The sequence below is a fragment of the Prionailurus bengalensis genome, chromosome D1 (assembly GCF_016509475.1).
Source record: "Prionailurus bengalensis isolate Pbe53 chromosome D1, Fcat_Pben_1.1_paternal_pri, whole genome shotgun sequence".
In the NCBI taxonomy this organism is placed as follows: Eukaryota; Metazoa; Chordata; class Mammalia; order Carnivora; family Felidae; genus Prionailurus; species Prionailurus bengalensis.
In genome coordinates, this window is record NC_057346.1 from 105,697,446 (window position 1) to 105,715,536 (window position 18,091).

An 18,091-nucleotide genomic window follows, 5' to 3' on the forward strand; every position below is an offset into this window, starting at 1 on the left:
CCAGGCCACCCGAGACACCTGTGATGTCCAATCACCAGGTTGCATCTGGTCATTGCTCCAGAGTGTTTTGATCCGGGCACCTTCGGATTAATTTTTGGAAGCACTGCTTCCGGCACCCTCCGCCCTCCAGCTTCCCTGAAAGCCAGCCATCCCCTCCCTCCCTGGTCCCCATCCCTCCAGCTGTCAGGACCTCCACTTCCATCCTCTTTTCCCACTTGCCCGGCGCACCCTGTTGCTTTGCTAGTTTTCCAAATTTCCAAAGTTGTTCTCCTTTAGAACATTCCCCCAAGCCCCCAGGGCACAGAACAGATCCCGGAAGCATGCTCCTCCCAGAAGGGGGAGGGGGAGAGCCCTACTCTCCCAGCTGGTCTCCCCCAAAGCCTCAAGGGGGCCCTCAGGGCACCTTCCCAGAGCACATTTTGAAAAGCCCTGCCCTCATTCCTCACCTATGCCCAAGCCCCCCTCCTCCACTCTGTTGCAGCTGTGATATCTCAGCAGCAGGGCAGAGGGAGGGAGGAAGAGAGCAGGATGAACACTTTGGGAGAAAGAGCAAGAAATGCTTCCCAGAGGAGAGCTGACATCTGAAGGACAGGCAGGCATTCGCAGGATGGGGAAGGCACGGGAAAGGACTTTCCGGCCCGGGGAAGGCAAGGGCAAAGCCAGGGTCATTCAGCTGGGAACTCCTTGGGGGCAGGGGCGAACCAGGCTTCGCTCAGTGCCCCTCCCCAAGCCTCACTGTCCCACCAGCACAAGAGGAAGGACAGTCCCCACGGATGGCGTGCAGAGCACTTGCGAGGTACAGGGCAGTGTTCTAGGCGCTCTGCGTGCAGCAGCTCGTATGGTCCTCACAACGCGCCTTCACGGCTGTGTCCCCCTCGGCTTTTCTCGCTTTACAGACAAGACACCTGCGTCGAAGGAGTGTCGTGCCTGACCAGTCTCACAACGAGGAAATGCTAGAGCCTGAGTGTCACTGAGGGGGTCTGGCTTTACGGCCCGTCCCCCCCACCGCCACACTCCCACCGCCTCTCGGTCAAGCGCATGTCCCTGGAACGCAGTGCCCGGCCCCGGGGAAAAACTTACTAAGTGATCGTTATTACTGATGCCTTTCGATTCGACTTCTAAAGAACAGGGCCTGGTCTCTCTCGATAGCACTGGGAACACTACCTCCTTCGGGCCTCGGCCCTGCAGGGAAAGCCCAGTGGCTAACGGCTCTGGAAGACACACAGCCCTGAGCCCTCGGTCACTACTGGCTAGAGACCTTGGGCAGGCTACTTCACCTCTCTATACCTCAGTTTCTACTAGAAGACAGGGTTTTGACGGGGATGAAATGAATCACTGCCCGGGAAGTCTAATGCCCGGCTCTCAGGCCAGGCTCAACGAGTGGTCAGGATCTTCATCACCAGGGCTGAGCTCCCACATGGCCCGTTCCCTCCCTGGACACTGAGGAGGGGGAACTTAAGATTCCTCCAGAGACGCCATCAATCAACGGCACAACATAAATCCAATGGCTGGATGTGACTCAGATCAATAACGTTCCGCTTCAGTCAGGATGGTGGCCAGGAAACAGGTTACTTGACAAGTAGCCCATTCTTGAAATTTCCTGACAGGGAAACACAACCCAGACACTCTGCAAAGCCTCTTCCTTCTCTGGCCCACGGCTCAGTGAAAAGAAAACCGTCCACACCCACCTGCCATTTCCTTCTTCCTCTGCCCCAACTGTTCAGGTGATTCAGGAAGGTGCTCAGCCTGCAGCTGTCGGCCTCCCCACACCCGACACTGGCTAATCTGCACGGAGCGAGCTGAGCTGGCAGCTTCAATCATCCGTTTAGGAAGGGTCAGGATTGAGGTCAAGGCAAAGGCACACTCAGGACACATATCCAGGAGTCTGTATGAGGCCCCTCGAGGTTTGTCTATTCAAAGTCCAAGGCAATGAAACTCGCTGTTCTTACCGGTTTGGGGCCATCCTAGGCTGGTAGAAGGTGAGACACCTGTAGACCCTACCCTCTGCCGATGACGTCTGACACTATGAACTTCTCGGTGCCCCGCCCCCCTGCACCCCAAGGCGGGCAGGTGTGCCGAGGGCAACAGGGTAGCCACAGGAAAAGAGAAACTAGGCCAGAGCCTCCTCATATCTGCTCTCGACTCAGGCAGGGCCCCTCGAAGGTCATTATCAAACAAGCAAAGGCCATTACCAAATAGGCAACGCCTTATCAGCGGCTGCCCTGGGCTCTGCACTCCTTTTCATCCTCTGGCAGAATGCCCACTCCGAGCCAGCCTCTCCAGCAGCTGCCCATCTGGTTCTAACAGACTCCAACCTCACCAGCCCTCTCCCACAGACCCCAGTAATCTCTAAAGGACACAGCCAGTCAGGGCACTCACATCCCTGCTTAAGCCTTCCATAGCTCCCCAGTGCTTTGGTATTATATTCAAAATCTTTGCTCCTTGGCTTGACAGGCAAGGTCCTAGATCAACTGATCCCAAACCTCCCTTTTCATCTAGATCGCCCTCCACTCCCTCACGGGCTGCTCACCCTGCCCCAACTCTCTGTTCTAAAAACTCTCTGTTCTACCCACTGGTCCCAGGACAATCACTGTGCACCTGAATAAAGATGAGTGGGACGGGGACTCTGCCCCCAAGGCGTTCCCAGCCCTGCCATCCAGCCTTTGCTCCTCCTGCTCTTCTGCCTGGAATACTCTGTCCTCTGCCTCCTCCAGCTTGAAAATGCCTGTCCAGCCTTCAAATGCCAGCTCCTTCTCCCACCCTCCCGTGGTGTTCTGGAAGTACCGCCCAGCATTTAGGATACAGGAATCAGCCAGACTGTGAGCTCCCCAAGGGCACAGCCCACACAGCCCGTGTGTCACTCAGGTCTGCAACCCGGCACGGGGTCAGTGCCTAGCACACACAAGGCGCTCGATGAGAGCTGACCGCAAAGGGCACCTGCTCTTGGCCAACACATGGGAACAGGGACTAGATTTCTCTCCTGCCTCAACCAACCAAAAAGCCAGACAAAATAAATAAAACAATGCTTTTTCAGACAATGGGCATCAGGCATTTCGGGAAAGTGATTTCTGAGAGGGAGGAACAACTGCCCTAGCTCACTGCCCAGAAAGGGGTTCCAGGCCACGATGCAGGGAGAAAGTACCCAGGCAACGCCTGCCAGTCTTGGAGCCCGACAGTCTCCCCAGGTTGGGGAAAGCAAGCTGGGAGTCCAGGGAGGTCAAGGCAGCCAGACTTTACAGGGCCTAAAACCAGAGAGGAGATAGCTACACAAAGGGAGAGCTCTGGAAATCTATGAAGGGTCCCCCTCCACTTTTTGGCTGCGTAGTACAGATCAGGATCAGAGGGAACGATCCTTGGACCCAAAGTTGAGCCAAGAATAATTTCTGTCTCAGCCAAAGTGGAAAACCTAGCATGAAGAAGGTACTGCCTTGTTCTGATCCCACATGACAAAATTAAGAGCGAGTCTTTAAAGGATGAAACTGTTTCCAAGTAACTTAACAGTGTCCCAAAACAATGCCAAGAATATTTATAGAAATACAGAAATATCCAGCACCCATAAAATTCTCAACATCTGACATCAATCAAAAATTACCAGACATACAGAGAAGCAAGAAAGCTTTTCCATTAACAGAAACAGACTCAGAAATACAGATAACAGGGACGCCTGGGTGGCCCAGTCAGTTGAGCGTCCGACCCTTTCTTTTGGCTCAGGTCATGATCTCACGGTTTGTGGGATTGAGCCCCGCATCATGTTTCAAGCTGACAGCACAGAGCTCGCGTGGGATTCTCTCTCTCCCTCTCTCTCTGCCCCTCCCCTACTCGTTTGCATTCTCTCTCACTCTCTCTCAAAATAAAGAAACCTAAAAATATATATACAGATAACAGAATTAGCAGAAAATGACATTAAATGGCCACTATAACCATGTTCCACATATTCAAGAACAGAATTAGCAGAAAATGACATTAAAATGGCCACTATAACCATGTTCCACATATTCAAGAAGCTAAAAGAAAAAACTGAGTTGCAGAGATGGAAACTATGATGTCTGAGATAAAAAGTATACCGGGCAAACGTAGCAACAGATGAGGCGAACGACAAAAGCTTGATAAACCTGAAGAAGCGACAATACGAACTACCCAAAACCACCACAAAGAGAAAAATAAAAAGACCAGGGAAGAAAATGAAGGGAGCATCAGAGAGCTGTGCAACAACTTCAGGCATCCTAAATACATGTTCACTGGAGTCCCCAAAGGAGAGAGAGAAAGGAGAACACAGAAAGTATCTGAAGAATTAACTCGACTCTCCAAATTTGACAAAATCTATACAAACCCACAGATCCCAAAAACTCAGCTGACCCAAGAACAAGAAGCCTGAAGAAAAGTACACCAAGGCATATCATAATTAAATTGTTCAAAACCAGCAATAGAAGAAAAGCTGCCAGAAGGAAAAAGGGCACATCAGGAATGGAAGCCCGAAAATCAGAGACACGACAGATTATCCATTTGAAATAATGCAAGCCGGAAGACACTGGAACCACATCTTTAAAAATGCTGAAAGTACGAGTCAATTAAGAATCCTATACCCAGGGAAAATGCCTTTCAATACCAAAGGCAAAATAAAGACTCTCTTAGGCATCCAAAAGCTGAAAGAATTCATCACCCACAGACCAGCACTGCAAGAAATAGTAAAGTGAGAAAGACTCTGAAACAAAATGGATTTACACAGAGGGATGGAAAACACCAGAAATGATAAACATGTAAGTAAATATATTTTTTTTTCTTTTTGATCTCTTTACAAAATCATCGGCTGTTTACAGCAAAAATCATCACAATGTGGAGCACCTGAGTGGCTCAGTTGGCTAAGTGCCCAACTTTGGCTCAGGTCCTGATCTCACAGCTCCTGAGTTCAAGCCCCACACCAGGCTCCCTGCTGTCAGCACACAGCCCACTTTGGATCCTCTGTCTCCCTCTCACTCTGCTCCTCTTCCGCTCATGCACATGAGTTCTCTCTCTCTCTCAAAAATAAACAATTTTAAAAAATAATAATAACGATGTATTTTGGGATTTATAACACATGTACAAGTGAAATGTGTGGTAACAATACAAAGTCCAGGAGGAAAGTAATAAATGTATACTATTGTGAGGTTCTTATACTATATGTAAAGTGGTATAATACCATTTGATGATAGACTGTGCCAAGTTAAAGACTCAAACTATGAAGCTTAAGGCAACTGCTAAAAAACAAACAGAAAAGAGTTATAGCAAATAAACTAGGCAAAGGGAACAAAATGAAACCATAAAAATTACTCAACCCCAAGGAGACCAGAGGAGAAAGGAAATGGGAACAAAGAATATTGGGCAAACTGAAAACAAATAGCAAGATAACAGTTAAGCCCAACTTAATAATCGTATTAAGAGTTAAGCCCACTTAATAATCGTATTAAGTGTAAATATTCTAAACACCCCAATTAAAAGGCAGAGATTACAAAATTGAATTTTACAAAATGCAAAACCTACCTATACGTTGCTTACAAGAACCCACTTTAAATACGAAGGCACAAATAATTTAAAAATAAAATATAAAGAAATACATCAAGGGGCGCCTGGGTGGCACAGTCGGTTAAGCGTCCGACTTCAGCCAGGTCACGATCTCGCAGTCCGTGAGTTCGAGCCCCGCGTCAGGCTCTGGGCTGATGGCTCGGAGCCTGGAGCCTGTTTCCGATTCTGTCTCCCTCTCTCTCTGCCCCTCCCCCGTTCATGCTCTGTCTCTGTCCCAAAAATAAATAAAAACATTGAAAAAAAATTTAAAAAAAAGAAATACATCAAGTAAACACTAATTTTTTGAACACTATCCATTTTTAAATTGTGGTAAAACATATACAACATGAAATTTACCATTTTAACCTTTTTTTAAATTTTTTGTTAATGTTTATTTATTTTTGAGAGAGAGAGACAGAACGTGAGCAGGGGAGGGGCAGAGAGAGAGAGGGAGACACAGAATCCGAAGCAGGCGCCAGGCTCCGAGCTGTGGGCACAGAGCCCGATGTGGGGCTCGAACTCACAAACTATGAGATCGTGACCTGAGCCGAAGTCAGATGCTCAACCGACTGAGCCACCCAGGAGCCCCCATTTTAACCTCTTTTAAGTGCACACTTTTGTGGCATTAAGGGCATTCACACGGTTATATTACCATCAACACCACCCACCTCCAGAAGTTTATCATCCCAAAACGAAACTCTATACCCATTAAACATTAATTCCCCATTCGTCCTCCTCAGCCCCTGGCAACCACTATTCTGTCTGTCTCTATGAATTTAACTACTCTCGGAACCTTACGTAAGAGAAATCACGCAGTATTTGTCCTTTTGTGACTGGCCTGTTTCATTTAGCATTATTTCTTCAAGTTTCGTCCAGGTGGTACTATGTGTCAAAGTTTCCTTCCTTTTTAAAGCGAGATAATTTCTATGTATGTAACACATTTTGTTTATCCATTCATCTGTCGATGGACACTTGGGCTGCTTCCACGTTTTGGCTATTGTGAACAATGCTACCGTGAACATTGGTGTACAAACATATTGTTTGAGTCTCTGCTTCTACTTTTTTCGGGCATATACATAATTGGAATGGCTGGGTCCTACGGTGATTGTGTATTTAATTTTTGGAGGAGCTGCCATACTGTTTTCTGCAGCAGCCGTGCCCTCGACTTTCCGACCAGCAATAAGGGTTCCAATTTCTCCACATCCTGTTGCCACCACTTCTGGGTTTTTTGTCATTTTGATTCGCATTTCCCTAATGACTAGTGACGTTGGGTATCTTCACGTGCTTAATTGGTCATTTGTGTATCTTCGGAGAAACGTCTATTCAAGTCCTTTGCCTATTTTAGTCATATCATTTCTTTCTGTTTTCTATTTTGAGTTGTAGTTCTGTATACATTCTGGATATCAATCCAACAATGTTTTGAAAGCTGGATTGCCTACATTAACAGGAGACCATGTAGATTTCAGACCAAAGAATATTACCAGGGACTGAAAGGGTCAATTCATCCAACAAAAACACTCCAAATGTTTATGCACTTAATAACAGAGCTTCAAATTGCATGAAGCAAAAACTGATAAAACTACGAGGAGAAATGAACAGACCAACAACTACAGTTGTAAGTTTCAATGACCCCCCCTTTTTCAATAACTGATAGAACAAGTAAACAGAAAAGCACTAAGCAGTTAAGACCTGAACAGCACTACCAACCAACTCAGCGGACATTTATACCACACGCCAGACAGCAAAGCAGGAAACACCTTTTTCCCAAGTAGTCACAGAACACTTACCAGGGAAGATCATATCCTGCGCCACAAAACACGCCTCAGTACATTAAAACGTTTCAAGTCACACAAGCTACATCCACTGTTTACAAAGACATTAAGTTAGAAAGCAGCGTTTATTGGACAGAAAGACAGTAAAGTAAGAGTATAAGGCTGACTTTGTGTCTTCTACTATTTGTAATCCTGCTGAGGAGGAATCACATGAATTAGCAGTGGGACTAAAAGTACTGCCATGTCTTCAATGCTAGGCATACCTGACCTGGGCTCTCTGTTTGATAACGTATTCATGGTTGAGTCTCTCCTTGTCTCCACTCTGCAGCCCATCCTAAGCCCCAGGGGCACCACCTAAATCACGACAAACCTGTTTGGTATTTGCTCAGGTCTTTCACAGAAACCAGTGAAGGGAAAGAGAAACGCAGTGGAGGGAGCACCTGTGAAGTAAACATGCCTTTTAAAGCTCCCGAATCCTCAGAGACATCGCCACGACAGAGATCTCTGTTACAGGGCAACTGTCCAGGAACAAACCGGAACCTTATGAAAACTCCAAACTCTGAGCAGAAACTAACAGAATTTTGGAACAACAGAGATCCAGTGGGATTAAAACAAGGTCTTCAATGACCTAATTATGTCAGCCTGGAAAAACCCTACTGGTCCTGGCCAAAAGTGTCGGGAAATGATCCGCATGGCTAGTTAGCCTGATGCCCTCTCAACAGCAGATCTATGTCGGAGTAGCAAATTGCACAGCAGTAAGTAAAAAGAAAACGAGAATCCTTAGAAATAATCTCAACTCCAAGAACAAAAATCTACAAGCCCCTGAAAGTGGTGCTTCCCACTCAGTCGGTTAAGCAACCAACTTAGGCTCAGGTCATGATCTCACAGTTCATGAGTTTAAGCCTCGTGTCGGCCTCTGTGCTGACAGCTCAGAGCATGGAGCCTGTTTCAGATTCTGTGTCTCCCTCTTTCTTTGCCCCTCCCTCTCTCTCTCAAAAATAAATAAACATTTAAAAGTTTTTAATGAAAAAAAGGTGGTGCTTCACAAATCTGACTTACAGTAAGAATTACTCAATGCATGTATTAAAAATACAGATTCCTGGGACCCCTCCAGACAAATCTCCAGAGGTTTGACTCTGTATTTTTAACAAGCATCACAGATGATTTTTTTTTTTTTAATGTTGTTGTTGAAGTAGGCTTCACGCCCAGCGTGAAGCCCAACACGGGGCTTGAACTCACGACCCTGAAATCGAGACCTGGGCTGAGATCAAGAGTCCGATACTTAACCGACTGAGGCACCCAGGTGCCCTGCATCACAGGTTACTCTTAAGGTCCAGCAAACACATGAGCTTTGAAATGAGACTACCGGGTTAAAAAAATCCCAATTCGGCCACTTCCTGGCTGTGTGACCAAATTATGTAACACCCCTACAACTCACTTTTCATCTGTAAAATGGGATCACCACCTACCTTGAAGTATTCTCAGAATTCAGTATGTTCACAAAGCCCCTAGAACAGTGCCAAGAGCACATGGCAGTCAAGAAATCAGACCAACTGCTTATCTAAATGAACAAGTCTAAAATGAAATGTTCCACCTAATGGAAACTACAAAGGCACCAAGCCAGTTTCCAAGATAATCGAGGAAAAAAGCCTTTCTGGCCACTAGGACCACCAAGAACAAAGACTCTCACTTCAACGGCCGATATTTCACCCAAGTCCTTCCTCCCACCCAGAACCACAAAGTCCAGGCCTGGGCAGGGCGGCAGCTCTGCACAAGAGCCCAGGAAAGTCATTCCTTCCCAAGTCCCTCTGTCACCGCCACCTCCAGCTCCAAGACTGACAGTCCTGAGAGTCAGGTGGCAGCATCTTGGGTGCAATGACTCCTGGAAAAGAGGCAAGGAGCCAACGAAGGGAGTGGAAAAGGGCTGAGTCAGCAAGAGGATCACTGTATCACTGCTGAAGCGAAGGGAAGTGAGTCTGTGAAGTTTCCAGAGCTAAAGGTGGACGTTCCTAGGGTAGATGAGCCCAGACCCTGTACTAAGAAAGTCCTGACGGTCTCAGGGGCTGAAACGCCAAGGTGTAGGGTCAGCTCTGCCAGGAACTCACAACATAGCCCCGGGTTAGTCCTTCTCCCATCCATAAAGTGGGAAAACAAGCACCTCATTGGTTGTGGGGACGAAAGGAGGAATCAGGCACATACTGGAGATACACAGACACACGCATACCACTGCCATCTGTACCCAAGAACCAGACACGTACTGGAGAAAGTTAGACAGATAGATATATAGAGATATATAAATAATGTACGTACACGTATAAAATACACACACACACACACACACACACACACACACACACACCAATGCCTTTCTACCCAGCAGGTCCAGGGGTAGGGTTTGGTCAGGGACGCTGGAAAAAAAGGTCAGAACAGGCTAAAGGCTGAAAGCTCTGGTTCTTTCCCTGCACTGGGGAAAGGGCACAGGCGGGGAGCCACAGACCAGGATCACTGCGACCCTACTCTGCCACCGGCCTCCCGTTCGACCTCTGGCAAGTCAGATCCCACTCTGAGGCCTGCTTTCCCATCTGTATAATGGGCAAACGGACTCCAACGTCACTAGAACTATGGCCAACAAGATGCTCAAATATGGAATGGGGGGTGGGGGGTGGAGGGTGGCGGTGAGAGGGTGGGGTGGGGCGGGGCCAGACGCTCCACCTGCAGGGGGAAGGGAGGGGAGGGCGCAAGGGGCAGGGGCGCCGGCCTCCCTCCCTTCCGCTGCGAGGGGCAGGGGCGCCGGCGGTAGTCACGCGCCCTTCGCGCCCAATCACCGGCGTCTGCCAGGACGAGGCGGACAGGCGGGGGCGCGCCGGGAGCCACTGCCAGCGCCACCCCTTTCCCCGTCCTCGCCCCTCCCCGGGTCCCGCTCACCTGCCCCGGCCACCGCCGCCGCCGCCGCCGCCACCGCCACCGCCACCGCGGGTTAAACCACGGCCCGCGCCCACACTTCCGGGGCCCGCAGGCCCGCCCCCTCCCGCCGGATGTGACACCCTTCCAACGTCCGGGGCTGGGAGTGGGGTCCACGCCGCTGTCCCGCACCACGCTGGGAGACCCGCGGGCCGGAGTCACCACGGTAGCGCCCCACCCCGCCCCCCTCCCCAGCACACACACACACACACACACACACACACTCAGCCACCCCGGGCCACACCTACGGGCGTCCTCGCGAGACCCCTCCCGCGAGCGGCGGACGCCCGGCCCCGCCCCCCGCAGGCCTCCGCCCCGCCCCTGGAAGGGGACCGCCCATTGGGCGGAGATCCGGCCGCCCAGGGCGAGTACGCCTGCGCGGGTTTCCCGCGGTTCATCTGGTGGCCGAGACCGGGGTTCTTCTGTTTTACCGGGCTTGGCCTTGGGCAGGCTGCTCTAAGCGGCCGAAAGGGGCCCGAGAAGAAAGGAGTGGAATCCCAGCACCTAGGGAACGACTTAGGTGGTCTGAGCTCGGACTAAGGGGCCCCCAAGCCAACCACACGCCCACGGCCGTGACATCAGTCAGCTCCAGGCCGGGAGTGACCACAGACCTGTGTCCCTGGCAGAGAGCAGTGCCTGTCAGTCTGGAACTGACTGGCGGGTTTTTCAAAACAACTCTTGAGTAGTTTCCCAAGTAACCTGTTTCCCAAGGCCCGAGATTGCACTTGTAGCCCATTCTGTGTGCGTAGCGCTTGACAAACGTCCTTATACATCCTCACTTGCCTAGAATCCCGAGACCGATGACCTGAGAAGAAAAGCCCCCGATCCTAGCTGGTGCTCTCTTCCCTGGGCACCGTGTACTAAACGACCAGACCTGGGGGTGAACCCCATTTCCTGTTTGGCTTCTCAGCGGGGTCCATGATTGCAGCTTTGTAAAAAAAAAGGGATCCCAGGAGGAGAGCTTCTTAGACCAAGGAAACCGTACCACCCAAAATTGGCCACCATATTAGGTGTGGAATTAAGACCATCGTTGCTAGTGGTAGAAATCCAACTCTAGGCCACCATCTGCAAAATGGGAATTATTGGGTCACATAACTGTAAAGTCCAGGAGCTCGATAGCACCAGGCACAGCAGTATTCAAGGTCCCATCCTTACTTGACTCTGTTCTTTCTTTTGGGATATCAAAATTCCTTTCAGCAGAGAGTCTCAAAACTTCCATTTCAAATTATGGAGAGAATGGATCTGATTGGCTATGGTAATCGCCATTGTCCCTATTGGGCAGAGCCTCCTTCCTCTTTCTTGCCACCTCGCGGGCTGCCAGGTAGCAGATGGATTAAGGACCCTTGGGCCAGGTGACCACGCAGTGATCACCTCTGGAGGGCAGAAGGGACGGTGAGGAAGACAGTCGCAGCTACTGACTTGCGTGAGGGATACCACGGTTGGTTTTTGCAAACATCTCACTTTGAGCACAATGTCAGAGTGGCTCCCCTTTGCAGCGCCATCAGACAGCTGGGGTGACGCTGTTTTCCGAGGGGTCGGGAGGACCGAGACAGATGACCTTAGCTTTGTGTCATAAGCCTTTTGTGCTATATAGTTTTTAATCTTGTGCATATGTTACTTTGGTGGTAAAAAATTAGAAAACACGAGGATGGGTTAGCTTGAGTTTATGTTTAGCAAGCCTTTCACCCACTGGTACTGTGTTGGCAGGTGAAATCAGACGTGATGCCTGGAGCTAGAGTAGCCATCTTGAGCTGTGAGGTGACCGGGGAATGGAGGCCTTACTTGCAGGCACAACAAAGCAGAAGGACCCTGAGCCCTGACTCCATGGAGCGTCGAGACCCTGCTGGATACTCACGTCTGGACTTCCACAGGAGAGGGAAATAGACCCACCCTGGGTAAGCCTCTCTCGTTTCCGGTTTGCTGTCACTCGTGCCCTTCAGGTTTTAGACTCCACTTCTGGAAAGCCCCTCTTGTACCCCCAAGGCTGGGTAAGTGCCCGCTTGTACGTTCTTCAAACACCCCACACCCTTTCCTTTCTCAGCATTTGCTACATTTTTCTGTAATGGACCGTTCGCTCCCTCCGGAGAGTAATTTCTGTAAGGATGGGCAGGAACTATTTTATACATCATCTTCTGCGAATGCTAGAAACTCCTGAGGCAATGACAGTAATAACCTGTGAATGTGACAGACACAATGATTCTATCCAGGGGAAATAACAAACTGCTCTATACTTTCCCCATCAAGTAGGTCATTGCCAAGTCATCCAGGTTTGGGGGGGGGGGGTACGGCTGAATTAGCAAAGATAGAGAATTAGAGCAAAGGAGGGAGGGAGAAAGGGAGGGAGGGAGGAAAACGTGGCGAGTCGTCTGAGGCAGGTGGCCCTGGAAGAGGGTGCTCTTCCTACCTTGTTTCCTCCTATTTTCCACTTCTGGCTCTTTTCAGCTTCCCCAGGCTCAAGCCCACCCCGTTCAGTCCTGGTGTCCTATTGCTGGCACATATGTCCCTTATACCGTGCCTCAGTTACATCCAATTTCATTCATATTTCAGAGTGAGCCTGATACATGCAAAAGAGAGGGAGAGAGAGAGAGAGAGTGCGCGAGAGCAAGAGAAGACAGCTCCGTATTCTTCTCCCATTCTGTCATTCCACATATATTCACTGCTAAGAACTGCAGACACAGGGGGGTCTGGGTGGCTCAGTCAGTTAAGCGTCCGACTTTGGCTCAGGTCACGATCTCACGGTTCGCAAGTTCGAACCCCACGTTGGACCCTGTGCTGACAGCTCGGAGCCCAGAGCCTGCTTTGAATTCTGTGTCGCCCTCTCTCTCTACCCCTCCCCTACTCTCTCTCTCTCTCTCTCTCTCTCAAAAATAAATATATTTTGGGATGAACACTGGGTGTTGTATGGAAACCAATCTGACAATAAATTTCATATTAAAATAAATAAATAAATAAACAAACAAACATTAAAAAGAATTAGCACTACAGAGACAATGGTGAACAGACACCATCTCCAGCCTCGGGGAAGTTACGTTTTTGGTGGGAATTTGAGAGGACCAGGAGATCTCTCTTCCCCAAGATATCTCCGTCCTTCAGATGATCTTCATCCAGCACAAAAAAATATTTAAGTCCAGATATTCCCTGTGTTTCCTCTCTACCCCCTTCTACCAAGGGTGGGTGGGTTGGTTGGGCTCCTCCACTTGGATCTCCTTATGCTGGTTGACTGGATGGAGAAGTGATGTAAGCAGAAGTGAGGAAAGCGCAACAGGTAGGTCCGAGTTTGAGGTCGGACGAAGAAGGTGTTTGAGAGGCTGAGGTATTGTGGGGGCGAGGATTCGGGACCCGGTTGGAAAAGCAATTTTTGAAGGAAGCTTTGCCACCTGGCACGCATAATCCCCAATTCGGGCTTCAGGAGATCTGCGGTGAAGACTCTGTCTTTTTTTTTTTTTTTTTCTGGACTTGCAAGTCAGAATGGTCTGGCTGGTTTCTCACTCGGACTCCCTCCTCCTGGCGTCCACTCGGTGCTCAGCAGATCCGGCTGTACCCCCCAGAAAGGGGTCGTGTCTCCAAGGCAGGGGCTGGTAGCTGCCTACAGCGTTACCCCGCCTCTCGTTTTCCTTTAAAAATAGAGTAGGGGCCGGGCGCCTGGGTGGCGCAGTCGGTTAAGCGTCCGACTTCATTCAGCCAGGTCACGATCTCGCGGTCGGTGAGTTCGAGCCCCGCGTCGGGCTCTGGGCTGATGGCTCAGAGCCTGGAGCCTGTTTCCGATTCTGTGTCTCCCTCTCTCTCTCTGCCCCTCCCCCGTTCATGCTCTGTCTCTCTCTGTCCCAAAAATAAATAAAAAACGTTGGGAAAAAAAATTAAAGAAAAAAAAATAGAGTAGGGGCGCCTGGACGGCCCAGTCAGTAAAGGGTCCAACCGACTCTTGGTTTTGGCTCAGGTCATGATCTCGCGGTTTGTGAGTTCGAGCCCCGCGTCGGGCTCCGTGCTGACAGCATGGAGCCTGCTTGGGATTCTCTCTCTCTCCCCTTACTACTCTCTCTCTCTCTCTCTCTCTCTCTCAAAATAAATAAGTACACTTAAAAAAAAAGTGTCTAAAATAAAATAGAGTCCATTTTATTGTACAGCAATGTGTCCAGTAGCTAAAAGGACAAACCAACCAACAAAAACCCCTGCATTTCCCAACCGCCCTTGCTGCCAGTTATGACGGTGACTTTGTGTAACAAGCAGAAGGATTGCGAGGAATTACTTGGAAGGCTGCTTTAAAGGAGCGGAGTCAGCTGGGAGGTGAGTCCTTTTGCCTTCCCACCTTCTTAACTGCTGCCTTGATTTCATATGTGATGGCTAGAATTCTCCTAGCTGTGTTGGACCATGAGGTGTCCTAGAAAATGGAAACCATTCAAACTCTGGATGGCCTACCTCCAGACTGGTTTGAGAGGGAGGGGGAAAAAAAAAATCAAGTTTTATCCTGTTACGGCTATTTTAGGTTTCTTGCCACGTGTACCCAAACTTAAACCTGATCTGGTTATCATTAATACAGTACACCTTCATTAGTATTCTGTGGGGTTTGGTAAATGAATTTGTATTTTACAAATTTCTTTATGATCCTGTTACATTTATGCAGAAACCATATATATATACGAATATATATACTGATGCACCCTTGTGCCATTGCAAAATTGTGATTAGAAACATGCCTTCCTAAAGGTATAGCTTTGGGATTTTTTTTTCTTTTCATTTTTTTCGCCCTTGGTTTCCGGACTTATTAACAGCCTAGCGTATATCCTCTCGTATGATCTCATCCAAATCTGTATCTACTGGCCAAAAGAGGCTGAGGGGCAGGGTGGGGAGAGCTACAAAAGAGTAAAGTATAGGCACGTGAATGAAGGGTGGTGACCATTATTGCTCGTCATAAATATTCTAGCCAGATCACATTACCACCCCCCCTCCAGCCCCCACCCCACGTTTGCCATGACTATGGAATTTTCTCTGGCCACCACGGTGTGCACAATATGTCACTTCCAGGTAGAAGCCTTCGCGAAGCAGGGTCCTGTTTGCCACGCATCCCCTTCCCTTGCATCAAGAGGGAGTGACTGTGACGAGCAGGGTCCTCTGCTAACCCGTGTCACATGAGTGCGCGATAAATCTTAGTTGTGTTGACCCGCTGAGATCTGGGGGTTGTATGTCTTCACAGTGTAACAGCTTATCTGCACTGAAACAGGAGGGCTTAACAGGGATGTTGTCTCCTTCTTCCTTTAATGATCAAACCCCGAGTCGAGGGCCACCTAGACGAAAAGACTAAAGAGGACATACATTTCCTAACCTGTCTTTCACCTAAAAGGACTCCTGTGACTTCATTTCGCCAGTGAGATATGAGTGGAAATAATATTTACAACTTCTGGCTGTGTCCTTTAAGGAACAGGGCATGTCCTGCTTCCCCTAGTCTACTTCCTGCTAGCCAGGATGCAGATGTAATGACAGGCGCTGGAGCAGCCACATTAGACCAAGAGGTAAATATCACGTGTTGAAGGTGGCACGGCAGCAAGAAAGAATTTGAGTCCCCGTCACTGGGGAGCCACCTGGAGCACTGCACCGGAGAGAAATGAAATTGTATTTTATTTAAGCCTTGGTTATGTAGGCCTGGGTTATGGAAGTTGAGCCTGTAACCTAGTACCCAACCCCTGTGTTAGCCTTACTTGGACAACAGAGTGTGAAGAATAGAAACCATATCTCTTTCCATGGACTTATGAACATGTGAGATCCCTGCCCTCCAGAACATGTGGTCTAGCAGGGATATCAGAAATTCAAGAAAGGGCAAAGCCACATGGCAGAGAAAACTTCAGGGCGCTCTAGGAACACATGGGAGGGCAACTTAAATAAGTCAAGGTCCTGGTGGGTTGCCTGAAGAAGATCGTCTTAGGTCTGCTTAGGTCAGCCTCCCCAGAAGTAGCCCCAAAGATGAGGTGTCATGTATAAGGAATTTCTTTCAAAGTTGCTCTCAGAGAAACCAGTGAAGGACCAGGGGAAGGCAGGACAGGGAAGGGACAAGCCTGTTCCCACGGGGAACTCTGAAAGGTTAAGTCTCACCTCGAAAATGCCCAACCCAGGGGCACCTGGGTGGCTCAGTCGGTTGAGCGTCCGACTTCGGGTCAGGTCATGATCTCGCAGTTTGTGAGTTCGAGCCCCGCGTCGGGCTCTGTGCTGATAGCTCGGAGCCTGGAGCCTGCTTCAGAATCTGTGTCTCCTCCTCTGTCTGCCCCTCCCATGCTCATGGTCTGTCTCTCTCTGTCTCTCAATAATAAATAAACATTAAAAAAAAATTTTTTTTTATTAAAAAAAAAAAAAAGAAAATGCCCAACCCAGGGGTGCCTGGGTGGCTCAGTTGAGCATCTGACTTCGGCTCAGGTCATGATCTCACGGTTTGTGAGTTTGAGCCCCATGTCCAGCTCTGTGCTGACAGCTCGGAGCCCGGAGCCTGCTTCAGATTCTGTGTCTCCTTCTCTCTCTGCCCCTCTCCCCCACTCGTGCTCTTTCTCTTTCTCTCTCTTTCTCTCAAAAATAAATAAACATTAAAAAAAAGGTTTTTTGCCCATCCCAGGGCAGGGGAGCTCCCCGCAGCCGTCTGAGGGCCACCCTGTGCCCGCGGAGCCGCTGTAATAGATCCTCCAAAGCCAAGTCGCAGATGTCACTAGAAACAAAAGCACACCAAAGCCAGGGAAGATGCAACCTCAGACAACGTCCACGTGCTCTACACCCCCTCCGCTCTCGCCAGCATCGGATCAAGAATCCCACCAAGGGGGGGTGGGGACGCCTGGGTGACTCAGTCGGCTGAGCGTCCAACTTGGACTCAGGTCGTGATCTCACGGTTTGTGGGTCGGAGCCCCCCATCGGGCTCTGCGCTGACATCTCGGAGCCTGGAGCCTGCCTGGGATTCTGTGTCTCCCCTCCCCCTCTGCCCCCCCCTGCTTGTGCACTCACTCGCACGCGCTCTCTCTCTCTCTCTCTCTCAAAAATAAATACATAAACAAAATAAATAGGAAAAAAATTAAAAAGAATAAAAAAAGAATCCCACCGAGGGGAAGAGCCCCTTCTAGACTCTAGAGCGAGCCATTCTGGGGAACCAGGGAGGAGCCGTCAGCTGGAGTGTGTATCACCTCAGCATTTAAATCCCCACCTTCCCCCATACACACATTCATACACACTGACATAGTCACTCATTTATTCACTCTGTTCCTCACACACCCACACACACACACGCCAGTATTTTAAGAGCAGGAAGCAGGGAATGGGAATGGCCACTAAGGAAGTGCTCAGTGAGACAGGCTGGGCTCTGTCTCCAGCTTGGGACCCCCAAGAACTGTGAGCCTCGGGTCCCGTCACAGCTGCTCATACTTGCATCCTCACTGGCCACCCGATGGGCCACGATGAGGCCCCAGGAAGTCAAACACGGCTCCCCGGGCCCCGGGACGGGGACCGGCTGGTGACAGAATAAAAGGGCAGCCTCTTGGGGCACCTGGGTGGCTCAGTCGGTTAAGCATCTGACTCTTGATTTGGGCCCAGGTCGTGATCTCACGGTTCAGGAGCTCAGGCCTCACATCGGGCTCCGCACTGACAGTGTGGAGCCTGCTTGGGATTCTCTCTCTCCCTCTCTCTCTGCCCACCCCCTCTCACAATGAATACATAAACTTAAAAAAAAAAAAAAAAAAAAAAAAAAGGACAGCCTTTTCTCCAGGCAGCAGACCCCACGCAGACCCCACCAGAGAGGGGGTCAGGCAGCCTCGGGCCCGGAGGCCCACAAAGCAGCCTAATCCTCCCAGGCAGGC

The 18,091-nt window shown here is 49.6% G+C and overlaps 1 protein-coding gene and 1 long non-coding RNA gene across 3 annotated transcripts in view; one reads left to right on the top strand and one right to left on the bottom strand.

The window, feature by feature from the left end:
• VPS37C (VPS37C subunit of ESCRT-I) overlaps nucleotides 1-10,334 on the bottom strand; it is a 28,795-nt gene extending 18,461 nt beyond the window's left edge. The window contains exon 1 of one of the 2 annotated variants that reach the window (XM_043581285.1): nucleotides 10,236-10,334. Coding sequence is in view for 1 of the 2 variants with exons in the window: in XM_043581284.1 (XP_043437219.1) it covers nucleotides 1,689-1,695 (7 nt within the window). In the remaining variant the exon portion in view is untranslated. Of the gene's footprint in view, nucleotides 1-1,688; nucleotides 1,788-10,235 lie in introns of those variants that run through there. The other variant, XM_043581284.1, reaches the window with a different exon arrangement.
• A 6-nt stretch (nucleotides 10,335-10,340) lies between these two features.
• On the top strand, nucleotides 10,341-16,436 carry LOC122483846. Its single transcript, XR_006297481.1, has 3 exons — nucleotides 10,341-10,437; nucleotides 11,979-12,166; nucleotides 14,396-16,436. It is a non-coding gene; the product is annotated as an uncharacterized LOC122483846 (long non-coding RNA).
• The last annotated feature ends 1,655 nt before the right edge of the window (nucleotides 16,437-18,091 follow it).